Here is a 14,450-nt window from a genome sequence, read left to right as displayed (position 1 = left end):
TTGCATCAGTCGAAGCTTTAGTAACATGCCTTGTTTCTGCGGTTCTTAACAGAATTATAGTGTCATATTGCTGGGGACAGTTTCTAGCATAGCTCTGGTTCCTGGCTCGAATTGAATTTCGTATTGATTTGACGTTCCATTCTGATATAGCTGTGATGAATACCAAATCGGTATGAACTCATGCCATTGCTGGATATTCAGGGCGAAGGAACAGCTTCTCGGAGAACATCTGTTATCCCTGTCGCAAGGAATTCTTCAGCTCAATGGGCGGGCGTCGGGTGCAGGAACATCGGCTCGGTCGGGCAGCTCTCATGCTGAAAAGCCCCATGAAAGTGCAGTAGCTTCGATCAGCTTACCCCTCCCCATCCTTGGGTACCCAACACATCAGCTCCAGCTTCTGCCATTTTTTGAATGGTCGGTTGTCCAATCTAAACCAATACAAGAAAATATTTTCAAATTAATTCTACGGTTAGCTGTGGCGCCATCTATTAGCTGTTGTGTGTTGTCAGCATGAAGGCGACGCTGGAGGCGCCACTGTTTCGGCATTTTCATAGCATATTTTTGGGTGAAAGATTTTTCAAAATACGCAACATATATTTTGCAGCATGTATGAATTTACGTAATTCGATACATTCTTCAGCAACATTCTGCCCTTGGACTAGCGAAACATTGCATTAATTCGAAAAATTACGTTAAAGTTTTGAAAGTGGTTACAGCTGATTGCTATGATATTTATAAGAACCTCACCAACCGTCCATGTAATATAAAGCTTTTACTAGTTGGTTTTGTTCAGTATTTATATCTTCTATTTATGCTTAAACGCATATTTCTACGGTTTGGCAAGCTCTATTCGATTTGAATTCCTGGATTCCTTGGATTGGTTTTCTCTACTTTTGAAAAACCCAATGCAATACACAAAAAAAACTAATAAATATTAACAAATCTTTTTTTGTATAGATATTTTACATACCCCAGCCTTTCTGAACCATTACTAACGTTCTCTTTCTTTCTTAAAATTTACATGCTATAAAAGTCGAGAAAAAGTTTCGCTCCTATTACATTTTCGAATTTGTGCCAAAATATAGGACAAAAATCGGCCGGGTCTAATGAGGAATTGTTCAAAACGGAATGCCAAATAATACATAACGAGGTGTGTATGACAAGCATCGGTATCGGTGCGGGCATCAATTTTTATCATTCCTTCTTTTTTGCTTTCTTGGGATCGACTTTTGAGCACCTGCGAAGACTGTTAATTTCTGGTTGGATTTTTTAGACCGAAAGGGAAGTCTTCTCTGGACATTTCTTAGACCAACTTGGCCGAGTCATTGCCGACAGACGATGCCGAGTAATCAGCGGAGCCGCGGTCAGACGCCAAATGGTCTTTCCTTTAATGGACCACAACCTATCAATCTTTCTGAATGCGTTGCCTACAATATTAGCAAAAAAACTGAACAAATTCTGGCTTGAGATAGAACATATTGTATTAAACATGGTTTCTTTAGGTAGGCTACCGTTCATAGATATTTTGTTCCATGGTTCCACAAGTTCCGTTAGCTGTTCCTCCCTGTATATCTCTCATTGTCTATACCCCAGTTTTTTTTTACCAGCAGTGGTTTTAGTTTTTTGAATAGAAGTTTGAAAATAATCCCCAAGTTTCAGCCCGAGAGATTAGTGACAACAAACCAAAGCCGCAAAGCGAAATGAGATTTTTCATTTGGTATCAGATATCCGCAAAACCCAGCTTGGAAAACCCGCCGCAAACAAAAGAAAATGCAAAAGTGAAACGCAAACGAGTCCAATGCTCCGTGAAAATGGGCCGGGGGGAGGGCTTGGAATGGGACAAGTGCAAAACACAGAGTGCAGCCATACAATATGACAGAAAGTAAATTGCAATCAATTAAATGCGAATGGACCAGCAGCCGACGCAATCAAAGGGGACGTCATCCCTGGCCCCTGAACCTCGACGGCTAAAGAAGCCGACACTGCAGTGTACTGTGGGGTCACGTCAGCCAAAAACTGAGAAAAAAGGTTGCATTTCAGGCTAGGAAGAAAAAATATGGTTAAGTCTTTAAAATACCAACTTATATAAGGGTACTTTTAGAGCACGTTTCGCCCACGGTGCTGCACTATTGCTGCTTTGGCTGGATCAACGACTTGATCGCTGACAGCATCCAGAGACAGTTGCTGCCGGCACACGAAGCTGTTAGGTTGTCTCTACTGTTCCGTTTCCCTAAGCATTGTCTGTCTTTTCCTACGAAGCCATGGAGCACTCCTACTGGCGCAACAAGGTGGCTGTGGTGACCGGCGCCTCAGTGGGCATTGGGGCCAGCACGGCCGTGCTGCTGGCCAATGCCGGCATGTCGGTCGTTGGACTCGCCCGGCGAGTGCGGCTCATTGAGGTGAGGAGTACATCTTGTACATACATACGAACAAGTCTCTCTAAAGGTCTTGGCGATTTTCTGTAGACCCTCAATGATCAAGTGAAAGGCGAGGGAAAGATCTTTGCCTATGAGTGCGACCTGAACGATGAACAGCAGTTGACCAGCGCCTTCACCTGGATACGCGAGAAATTCCACTGCATCCATGTCCTCGTCTGCAACGCTGGCATCCTTAAGGCCAACTTTCTCAGCGGTTAGTTACGGTTTACATAAATGTTATCTGGGAACAACAAAGACCTTGCCTCCACCGCACTTCCAGAGTCATCCACCAAGGACATCAAGGAGCTTTTCGACACGAATGTGGTGGCCACAGCCAGCTGCCTCCGGGAGGGTCTCAAGCTCATGGCTGAGGCTAATGTTCGTGGACATATTGTGGTGATGAATAGGTGAGTATCTTTATAGGGGATTCATGCAAATATTAAGCAGAATATGAGAAGAATATCGAGTTATCAGATTTGTGAATATTCGAAAAAGGAACTTCATCAAAGACTCTAAAGTGCAAAGTGTTTTATAGGAATATTTGTAGCCAGTTAGGAGAGTCATTGGGCTAGAAATAATGGTAATACAGGGCTCTGTTCCGTCCCTCTCCTCTAAACTTTATACAGATCTGGACCAAATCGTGACTTCTGGTTCATAAAGAAATCATTGGATGGTAAATGCGAAAGAGATTTCTTCATTAACAAATTTGAACAGAAATACAAATTCCGGTCTTTGGTCTTTGGTAATTGTTGCAGTTTTCCGAGTGCTGTTTACCCAGCTGAAATACGAAAATTGGGCTTAAACTGAAATTAGTGCGTGCACCCACACAGACACAGCAGCAGCCATGTGTGTGTGTGCATAGCGGTGGGGAAGGTAAATCAGTAGGCATACTCGCACATATTTGTTTTATGTATAGTTTTGCTTACAGGGGACACACACGGGCTGACCAAAAGCTTCTGCCTTGAGTGCCAAAATATTGTATTTGCCAAATTATGTATGTCGTGGGGGTATGCGTGAGTGCGTGGATGAAAGGGTGCAAGGGTGCCAGGGTGCTGGGGTGCAGGGGTGGGTGTGTCCGATCGGGGGGCTTAATGAAAGTGCAAACCGTGCAGCCGGGCAGTCCAGTCAATAGCCATGCCCAGTGTTGTTCAACGCATGCATATTGCATGATTCGCGCAAAAAGGACTCGGGTCCGTCTCGCTTCGCCCGTTGATGGCGATGTGATGGTTGGGCTGGTGCAGAATAGTGAGTGGGGTTGGTGCGTTATTTAAATTAAATTAAAAGCCATGCGGCAAACAAACAGCACAGCAGCACAAACATTTATTGATATTTAAATGCTGAAAGCAAAGAGAGTGACAGGGAGTGAGACGGCGAGACAGCGACAGCGACAGGGACAGAGACAGAGAGAAAGAGAGACAGATAGGAGGACCAGAGAGGGTGACCAACACAAGCCAAGCTCTGCCTGTTCAATCATGTTCATCTCTCTCGCTGCTGTTGCTATTGCGATACCCTTGGAGAGGGTGATGGGACTTTGAGCATAATTAAAGCTTCCTTCTGGAATCGATGCTTGGCTGAAATGAGAGAGCTTGAGAGGGTATCTGAAGCTTCGGCCTGGCCTCTCCACTCCATTCCTTTTGTTGTTGCTGGTGCTGTGCTTTTGCGGTGTGGGTGTGCATTAAAAGCTTTGCATGCCCAATGTGTTTGCACAAACAACTCCAGAGTCCAGAATCCAACAGCAACAGCCGCAGCAACACCAGAAACAGAACCAGAACCAAGCAATAACAGCAACAACAATAATAACAACAACTCAATTATTCAACATAATTAAGTATTTTGCATTAAGCTGAATGCGTATTGCATTTGCATTTTGCCATTCCCCCCGCCGTTCGCCCGTCGATGATTTTTATTATTTCATGAATTGCAATGCGCGACGCATTTAAAATCAAAAATGTTGCGCATTAAGCCGAATGTTTGATTTGCGCTATGGCTTTAATTTCAAATTGCATTGATTTAATTTTAATGAAATTTACTTGAGTGCACACACACAAGCGAGTGCACACCACAGGGACCCCAATAGCAGATAGCAATTATTGCCGTTTGCCGATGAGCAAATGGATAAATTGAATAATTGCGTACACGCCGACGGCCCACGGGCGGACATGCTTTTTCCATGTCAAATTCATGGAATACAAATTGTATGTCCAAGTACTATAAAGTCAACATGAAATGGAAGAGCTATAAGTGAAGCTATAAGCAAAGGTTTTCCATAAAATATACTCCACTATTCCTTTTCTTCCTTAAGGCTCCTTAAGGGAAATTCCATCCATAAATGCACATCACATTTTTCCGCCATAATGGGATGCGCACACGGAGGACCTTATTGTCAAAACCGAATACAATTGAGCGGGGCAGTGCAGTGCGAAAGGAAACTTCGAAATTCGCAAACGTTAATTAATGAGAAAATGTATTTATTTGATGGGCGGTGCGTTGGGAGTCAAAGACAATGCCCGGCCGGAGTGGAGTGGAGTGCAGCGGAGGCGAGTCGAGGCCGAAACTGTCCTCTGAGGCGTTGCTAATGAGCGTGTGACGCTGTGGGGCGGGCCAGCGGTCGTCAATATGCATTTCGCTTAATGTCAATGAAATAATATTAAGACTTAATTAATTAAAAAAGTGCACTGGGCTGCTGGCAGGACGACGTTGGCTGGGACTGGGGCTGAAGCTGAGGCTGAGTGTGCAGCTGTTTGCCTTAAATGCCCTCGTCCCCGAAAAACGCATGGCTACGGTCACCTGGCTGTTAAATTAAAGAAGTTTACGCAATGTTTGCGCAAAATGCACGGTGACATGCAGGCAGATGGGCAGAGACAGGACTCCGACTCGTACACATTCTTTGAGGCATGCAAAGTGCGGATTGCAGGGGGCGGGGGCGGGGTGTTGCCTGTGGAGGCCGTGTCAGCTGCTGACCGCCATTTTTCGTAAGTGTTGCTGCTGCTGTTCCGGAGCCGCTGTCTCCGCCATTGTTTTTTTCGTCGCTGTTTTAAGTGCTTAAATCCGTTATGTTGACTTTATTTACCCACACTCACGCACACACGAACACACTTTGTCTGCCTCCTTATGTGCCCACACTGCTGCGCCGCCGTTTGACAGCGTCCTCGGGCATCGCATACCGGAAGTGCCGGTACCCTTATTCAGCGTTTATCCGGCCACGAAGCATGCAATTACGGCACTCTGCCAAACGGTGCGCCAGGAAATACATTTTCTCAAATTAAATATTAAATTAACGGTAAGTTAAATGCAGTGCATACATGGCACTCCACTCGCCACTCGCCACCCCCCAACCCCCATTACCAATCACCCTCCCCGTCCATTGGTTGAAAATTTGCATGCCCATCAAACATGACGTACGCGTCTGGTAACCAAGCAGCACTCGAACTCCTACTCGTACTCACTCCTCTTTGTCCCCGCCAGAGCATCTGTCCCGGAATGGTGGACACGGATTTTCTCAGTGTTTACTCGGAGGCGGTGGCCGAGCTGCCCAAACTGCAGCCCCTGGAGGTGGCCAAAGCCGTGCTGTATGCACTCGATACGCCCGATGGAGTTCAGGTCGAGGACATAATCCTGCAGCAGATGCGAAAGGTTAATTAATGTCCCCACTAAAACGATGGCCACACGCTAGATGGCTAGATAAAATCTGTATTTTACTCCCAATTACCTGCACAGTTTATAAACAATACTCCTGCACTTAGATATGTTTTATATTCCTTGAAACACCCATTAAAATTGATTGATGCAAATTAGACTTTGAATAAATGTTGATAAGCATAATAAATTTGATAAATAAATAGCTCTCATATTAAACGCCTTATTTATGTGTATTTTGAATGTAAATCAAGGGATAAGATATGCATCTTCCATGCTGTCTTAGAGTCTTAAATTTTTGCAGATGAAAAAACTTCAATACCATTAATATTTATATATATGTACATTCACGTATGCAATCCTTACTCGGTTTTCCTCAACAACAGCTTGACACATTTTTCCCTCCTCCGCCGCACAGACACGGTAATGAGCATTATCGATAATCTGGCATAACATATTCCATTATACTTTGATTGTTCCCTCAACAACAGGCCATGAATATTTGTATTGGCATTCGAGTATTCGTTTTCCACCTGACTGGCGGCTGCTCCGAGTCTTATCGTATTTTTGTAATTACTGAACAAGAGATTCGGTTTCAGAGCGGGCGGAGAGCTCTGAGCAGGCATTTGGATGGCTTCATGTCGCCGCATGCCTCAGTGGGTCTGCTGGCAAATCAAAAATCAACTTTATCTCTCGACTGGACTGGAGGAAAGTATTTGCATGCCTGCAAGCCCCAACCGAAGATACTCAAGCGGCAAATACTCAAAAGCCACAGAGAGAACAGCTCAAAAAATGCACACAAACGGGACAGGACAACGTTGCAGCTGACAGTCGTAAAATGCAGGTGCAGCTTAGCCAGGAGCAGTCGGGAGTCAGGAGTCGGGAGTCGGGAGTCGGGAGGAGCCAGGTTGATAGTCATGAATGCTGTCACAACGAGCCTTTTGTGCATCCACAGATGCAATCGGGCGCTAGTCAGGCAATTGTTTCGATTGCCTCGGCCGTAAATTTCATCGCATTCATGTGGTACAGTTGTGCAAGCTGTTAACTAACAGCGATCCAGCAGGCCCCGAGCCTTGAAAATCAATTGGAGAAAAGCCATCAAGCAAAACGCTCACAGAATTTATGGGGCTATAAACTACAAGTGGCCAGATAGAGGATAGAGGCCCTGACTTGGTGGCCATCAAAGTCAAACTGGCAGCCGCCAAGCAGACCCCGCAGATGTACAATAGTAAATGTTTTGGGAGGACCTCATTCTATGGGAAGTTTCCAGGAAAATTGATTGAAAATTGGCGGATAGAATATACTTGAGTTTATTTATTTTCTACCGCTCTCTGTGCGGCGAGTGTGGATGGTCGGGAGCGGGGTGGGGGGTCTGAAATAAATGAAAAGCTGGCGTCATGGTGGAATTTATTGTTGCATACTTTTCGGCTCAGCGCGCGCTGTGGCATGCAAAAAGCAAACGAAACGAAGCGCGAAAGAATTTGTGTTGCACACATGACGGTGCAGGCGGCTAACCCCCGCAGTCGTGCCGCCCTGCCCCCCGCAACGTTGCCTCCTCTGTTGGCCTTGTTTATTTTTCGGTTAAGCCCAAATATGCATTTTTCATGGCACATCCAGCACAACCACAGGCCCTGGCCATGCCTTTTCCTGCTGTTGCTTTCCATTATAATTGTAATAACATTTGTCGAGGCCGAACTTATATTGCATTTACGAGTATTTCTGGCAATTAGCGCTGCTGCTCGGCGCCGCGTTTATTATATTTATATCACTCATACGTCATGTGTTCAGGCTTGCACTTTGGCGCTCTCTAAATCGAATAAAAGGAAGCTGTGGGCAAAGTACACGGCAACAATGGCCACATGAAAATACTCGCGGCATGTGCAAACAAAACGTCCAATTAAATTAGAAAAACTTTTCCTGCAAGCCGGAGCAGGAGCCGGAGCCGGAGCATTTAATTGAATTCCTCAGCGCTTTAACCACCTCCTCCGACTCCGCCCAAGGATGGGGTGAACTATAAAATAAAATAAAACTTGTAAGCCCCACTCGAACAAACTCGTACATAAATAACGTAGGTATATTGCAGGAACCTTTTTAAATAAACATTTCGAGTGCGGGAAAGTTCAATGTAAAATACTATAGATAAATTCTTGGCTGGAAGTTTGTTTTGGCCGTAAACTCCGACAGAAATCATTCAATTGACTCACTCTCCAAGTGGAAAGTATCCAACGTTTTCACTTATTCACTCACATATCCCCAGCCCTTCCCTCGTTCATCCATTGTCCCTGTTCACACGCAATCCACAGAATGTTTGTTATGTGACAATTAATCAAAGGACGACAGAATGATTTAATTAAGTGCCACGCCCACAATTGACACCTGTACAACATGACACTTAAGAGAGTGAAGGAGAGCGTGCACAAGAGCGAGACAGGGACATGGCAAGGGACAGGAGTGAGCGTAAGACGACTTCTAAAAAGCAACTACAAAACTTTGTTGGAATTTTAAAGCGTGTAAAGCGACAGCTGCCATGGGGCGAGGACAGGAAAACCATTTTGAAACCCAAAAAACTATGCGAACAATTTTAATGTAAAATGGGAAACGGTGTCGGGCATTGTGCTGTTGTTGCTGTTGTTGCTATGGTTGTTTCTGCCGTTATAGCCACACGCAGGCACATCGCACATCGAGACAAAATTTGATTAAATTAAAATTTATTTTAATTAAACAAGCGTCGCAAATGTCTCATTTACGCTTCAATGACATGACAAAACAGATGAGCCAGAGGGACCTGAGCGGAGCGACCCACAAATATCCCAGTGTCTGGGTGTGTGTGTGTTTGTGTGTGTGTATGTGGGTGGGTGGGTATTCCAGTGCGGCCTTAATGTTTGCGTGTTTTGTGGTCTACTGACAATTTGTGTCCTTCTGTCTCCTGCCTCCCCCCCAACGGGGGCAGGCAGCAGCACAATTTTTGAGTTGGTTCCCCAAAAATTGTTGGCAACATTATAAAGTATGTTTGTTTTTTTGGCTGCGTTGCGAAGCACAGAAACTGCAATTACATATATTAAATGCTCGTCCGCACAGAAGTATGCTAACCATTTGTGGCAGCATTTCAGCCCGAAAGGGTTGAGTGGGACTGGGCGGGGGGCTCACGGGGGGCTGCCATTAGACGGCACATAAGCCGCGCTTAAGTCCAACTAATTAGCCCAAATTTGTTAGCAGACTACGCAGCCACCTGATAAGTGGGCAGAAAACGAAACTAATGCAGGGTAGGGCGGTGCATGCTGGAGCCAGGGTAGACAGCAGAAGGGTGGAAGGTGTTTGGGGTGGCTTTTTAGACGTGAAGTTCTTGGAGGTCCCTGCAAGTATAGGCTTCTAAAAATGCCTCAAACCCAAATTTATAGGGTCCCCTCGGCAGCCTTTTACAGGGTACACGCCGGTTCTGCTCCACTTCCGATCACGTTCCGTTCCAGGGTGGGGCTGGGCTGTGCTCCCATAAAGACTTAACTCTGCTGCATTTAGCGCTAAGCGAATGCACGACCACAAAAGTTTTTCGGGGGGCTGTGCGGGTGTGGCAGTGGCAACTGGCAGTGGCAACTGGCAAACTGCAACGGCAGCTCGGATGCTGGTGCGGCTGCAGCTGCTGCTGTTGCCAAGTGTTGCAAGTGTGTTGGTGTTGCCAGTTGTTGTTCAGGTTGTTGTTCTGGTGTTACTCGGTCTGCTGCTGTGCTTGTTTCTGGCACTTTATTAGGGAGGGGCCGCCGCCCCTCGGAATCCCCTCGCCAGACGGGGGCTATTATTTGATGTTATTTATGAGTTGCAGACGTTAAGACATGAATTGCCGAAAACACACTGCCACCCACTCACCTGCTGGTACACAGCACCACAGCCACATAAGATATGCAATGTTATTTTCATTTCACAGCAAAAGTTTCCCCTGGCTGGCGGTGTGGCAATTAGAGGAAAGTGTTAAGGACGCCGCCGCCGCCTCCGCTTTCATTAGAAGCGACTTGAAGCAGAGTTTCCATTTCCATTTTTTGGCAGCCTGATGAGCTGCCATTAGGATACACCGCCGTCCCCCCCCGCCCCTCACTGAGCGAAATCTAAATGTGCATTAAGCTGCAAGCAGAATGAGCAACTTTTGTGTGGACTGCTACTCGGATTGCGTCTTTGGCTGTGGGCTGCTAAGCCGGACGGACCCGTCCAAGTTTTTACAGCGGGGCGCTCGTGCATGTCGCCGGCGATCCTCGCCAGCTACCACTGCTGCTGGCTGCTGGCTGCCACAGCCACTGCCTTTGCCATTGCCACTGCCACTGCCGCAGGCATAAATCACGTGCACAGCGCTCACAAGAAAGTTTTGATTTGTGAAATCAAAAGCCATTTGCCGAGCTGCAATCAGCACAAACATTGTATGCAGCAGCGGCAGCAGCGGCGGCAGCATCGGACCCGAGAAGAAGGAAGGAAACTTTTGCTTTTTGGCACTCGTCAGATATGGATGCCATCACCACCAGCCAACAAGGCTGCACCGAGGATACACCAGCAGCGGTGGGAGGGGGTCTTGGAGGCGAAAGTCTTGGTCCTGCAAGTTTTTCTTGTTGCGAAAGTTTTTAATAGTTTGTTGGCGCTTTCGCTGATTTGCTGCAAAGCAAAGTTTTCTTTTTCCTTTCCTCCAGCATCTCTCTGCACTGGAGCTGCAGTCCGGTGCGGCAAGGTGGCCTTAAAGTATGCATCGCAATGCTTTGGCATGCTAAATTTCAATGGAGTCCCTAATGAAGGGGCAGCTGTCCAGCTCCCAATACGCCAGTGGGTTGTCCAAACATGTCTTCCCCTGCTGGGACTCTGCGATGTTGTGGGAGGGCACTCCCTCTTGCTCTCCCTACTTTGCATGGGGTACATGGTATTGCTGCAGATCAGACCTCTGAGAATGCTCTCCGAGATAAACAGGCAACACAATACAGATACCTGAATCAGCCTGAATTCATTCTGATTTTGGTGCAACCCATTGTCATTGCCCCACTTTCAGCTCTTTTTAAATCCTAGCAAAGGATACTTTCAAGTCGGACGGCCCCACTAAAGTGTTCCCAGTGGTTTTCTTGTGTCTCCTCTCTTCTTTTATCTGCGAGTGGCTGCGACGTGTCCGCAATAATCTGGCCGCACTGCGCTGCCCCCGAAGTATGCTAAAACCATGGGAATATGTGTCAGGCGTGGCTGGAGAAAGCCGAGGGAATTTGTCACAGTTTGTAGGCTGCAGCAGCAGCAGAAGCATCCGCACTAAAGAAGCGACTAAAATAATCAAGCGAGGCAAGTGCCAACTGCGACAAAGTGTGCCATGCCACGCCGCACCAAAATGAAGAAAGTTCGCGCTCTTTCCGGCAGTGGCCACAGCACTGCGAAAAAGTCGTAGAAAAGTAGTTAAACTCCAACTTTTAGCTGCTCCGGCCTGACATAATTCTCGAAAAGTGAGCGCGGCGCCAGCTCTGGCGCTGAATGATATATCCCAGCTCTAGTAATAAATTTTCCCCCAGCCATGCCACAAAGTGTGCTCGAGCTTGTCTTTTTTCCTACGGGTGTATGCCCCTCACCAAAAAAGGTTCCCATATGCTAAAAGGAGGGCCGATAGGGATGCCCATTAAAGTTGCATTTGCATTTGCATTTCGCTGCTTCAGTGGATAATTTGTGTGACAAGTTGGTATTCAGAAAGTGCTTTAGCTGGTCAGATTCCATTGGTCTAGAAAATGCTGAAAGTTCTAGGTTTTTGCTTATCACTTTCACTAGCAGGTGGTTCAGGCCCTGAGGTCCTCAGAATCCGTACACATCCTGACTGTCATGGAATCTAAAGCTTTAAGTTTGGATATATGTATCTCCGAATTGAATACATGATACGCTTCGAATCAGTTATGAATAGTTTCACAAAAATCTATAGCAATTTCCATTTATTTCTATTGCACAAAAATTCTGTGAAATCCCTGCGATACAGAGTCGTACCAACGTTTGACGCTCAACTCATAAAAATTGCATATGAATAATACTATGAGCATTTGAATGGACATTCATTTCACTTTAGCCTGTTGCCGTTGCCGTTGACGTTGCCGTTGACCTTCATTTAACATTCACAATCCGCATTCGCTTGGCAACCGATTAAAGCCGCAAAACTGCAATTTTCCGGGACCAATGCAGTCGGAGCCACGCCCCAAAGTGCTGTGTGTGGTGGCCAAGTTCAAGCCAATGTCTGGCGGCGTCTCCGGCACGTGCTGCCCAGATTCATCTCCGTCAACGGCAGGATTCTCAGTCGGAGGCATCAGCAGCTCAGCTCGCTCGCTCGCTAGCCATTTCTCTCCATTTAAATGGAGGGGAGAAAAAATTGTGCAAAATTTGTAACCGAGGCGTTTTGTTTGCTCTCGTTTGCTTTGGTCACGGATGCCAGACTCGGAGCCAGTCCCGGTCCCGCTCCCGCTCCCGGTCCCGTCGCCTGACTTTGCTTGCCAGTCAAGTCAAGTAAACATGATATGCGGGGTCTAATTTTTTCCCTTTTTTATACACTAAAAGGGGGTATATGCTGTACATGAGAGTATTCTGGATTTGCATCTTTTATGTGTGATCTATCGGTATGGAACGAATACCAAATTGTTAATATAAGTCGGAGCTGCTATGAAACTATGAGAATTATAGCCACAATCGGATTAAAACTCTTATAGGAAAACTCTGTAATTCTGATGATCCTGTGAGAGCATTGGAGCTTCGGCCAGAGGAAGTGCGGATTTGTATATTTTTTAGCCATCATCTCACCCTTGCCCTGGCTGTGGTTCCGTCTCTGTCTGTCTGGGGGGTTGCACAATATTTTACATTTTCATGCATGACGCGTTTAATCACGTGATGCATATGATTTTTAGCCAGCCCTGGTCGGTATGGTGGAGCAGGGATGGGAAGCAGCACTCCTCCTCGCATACACTCAAGCATACAATTCCATCAGCATGAATTATGTTTTGCATACTTTCAGGCGCTATATATGCGTGTGTGTGCGTGTGTGTATATATGCGATTTGCTTGTTTTGCGTTTAGGTCTTTGCCGCTGTCTGGCGCATTCTTGTAGCCCTTGATATGCCCTCGGCTGTCGCCTTTCATCTCGCCCCCCCTCCCCCCCCACACACTCGTGGCGAACCTGCTCTCAGCGTCTTTTTTTCGGTGGTTGTGTGGGCGATGTTAGCGGGTGGCGGCGTTGGCGGTAGTGCCCACTCAAAAGTTGTGGATTAGAGCGTGTAATTTTACTAAAAAGCGCCACCGAGCCGCACTTTATGCACCCCCAGCGAGCGGTTGTTGCCATATTCTAAGTGTTTTCTGGTTTTGTCGCTCCTAATTCCCCTCGCAGGACCCGACCCCGAGATGGCTTACATGTAATTTATGTGCTTAACTTTCACACTCGGCTGGCCAGCACTGGCACTGGCACAGGCACAGTCGCCAAAAAATCGTCATACAAATATGCACTCTCAAACAGTTTCACACTTTGGCGCCCCTAAACCGAAAAACAGCTGAAAATGAAAGCGTCCAGCCATACGTACTCCTACTGCCACTCCCACTCGTGTATGGGCAGACCAGAAATATATATTCAAGTGAATATTTATGAGCGACGAAAGCAGCATTTGTCCCTTACATTTTCAGTTTATTGTGAAAGCCATTGTGGTTGGTTGGTCTTCTTGCTGTTGTAATTCCGGAGCAACAGTCTCGGCCATCGTCAACATTCTGGCCGCCTTTGGTGGCTCTTCCCCATCGCTGTCAGCATTTCCGGCGCTGATGAGTTTATGCTTGGGGGCCATATTACTTTATCCCAGAACCTCCCTAGCCACTGCCCTGTGGTTGTGCCCCACACAGGCAAACACAAACACAGCCACACACAGGGAAACGCTCATTCATGACTGTCATGAGTTTTCCGCAATTGATGGTCTAATTATGCCGCCAACACTAAATTTCATGACTCTGCTGGTCGGTCGGACCAGCCAGCACGCAGACGAAGGGGCTGTCTACAGCGATGCTGTCGGCAGCAGGGAGGGGAGGAGGGATAGCGGAGAAGGCCAGCTTGTAATTTAATGGAAAAACATTTTGCCCCACATATAGCGAGGGGTCGGCGAAGAGGAGCAGGAGGGACATGCTTGTATCCCCCAAAGCTGAGTGTCACTTTACAGTTTGACAGCCACTGCCATGGCTTGGGGACGCTTTCAGCTGGGATTTATTAAAGCCAGCGACTCACATGTGACAGCTTGTGGAGGCAAACAACTAGGGGGCTTGAGCAGACTCCCCGCACGATAGATGCGCATAGATATACCCATGTTATTGAAACATATTGACTTGGATAAAGAGTTTTTAGGTTTTTGGGTCTCTCCACTATTGTGTACACTCGTATTTGTCTGTA

The 14,450-nt window shown here is 46.6% G+C and overlaps 1 protein-coding gene across 1 annotated transcript; it reads left to right on the top strand.

The window, feature by feature from the left end:
- Positions 1–2,173: 2,173 nt before the first annotated feature.
- rdhB (retinol dehydrogenase B) lies at positions 2,174–6,258 on the top strand. The gene is made up of 5 exons (XM_001358526.4): positions 2,174–2,399; positions 2,466–2,631; positions 2,698–2,824; positions 5,562–5,697; positions 5,883–6,258. The coding sequence occupies exons 1-5, from the start codon at positions 2,262–2,264 to the stop codon at positions 6,057–6,059; spliced, it is 744 nt and encodes a 247-aa protein (XP_001358563.2). The 5' UTR covers positions 2,174–2,261; the 3' UTR covers positions 6,060–6,258.
- Positions 6,259–14,450: the final 8,192 nt, after the last annotated feature.

This window comes from Drosophila pseudoobscura, chromosome 2 (assembly GCF_009870125.1).
Source record: "Drosophila pseudoobscura strain MV-25-SWS-2005 chromosome 2, UCI_Dpse_MV25, whole genome shotgun sequence".
Lineage (NCBI taxonomy): Eukaryota > Metazoa > Arthropoda > Insecta > Diptera > Drosophilidae > Drosophila > Drosophila pseudoobscura.
The sequence above is the reverse complement of the archived record's forward strand: the minus strand, read 5'-3'. Positions and strand labels throughout refer to the sequence as shown.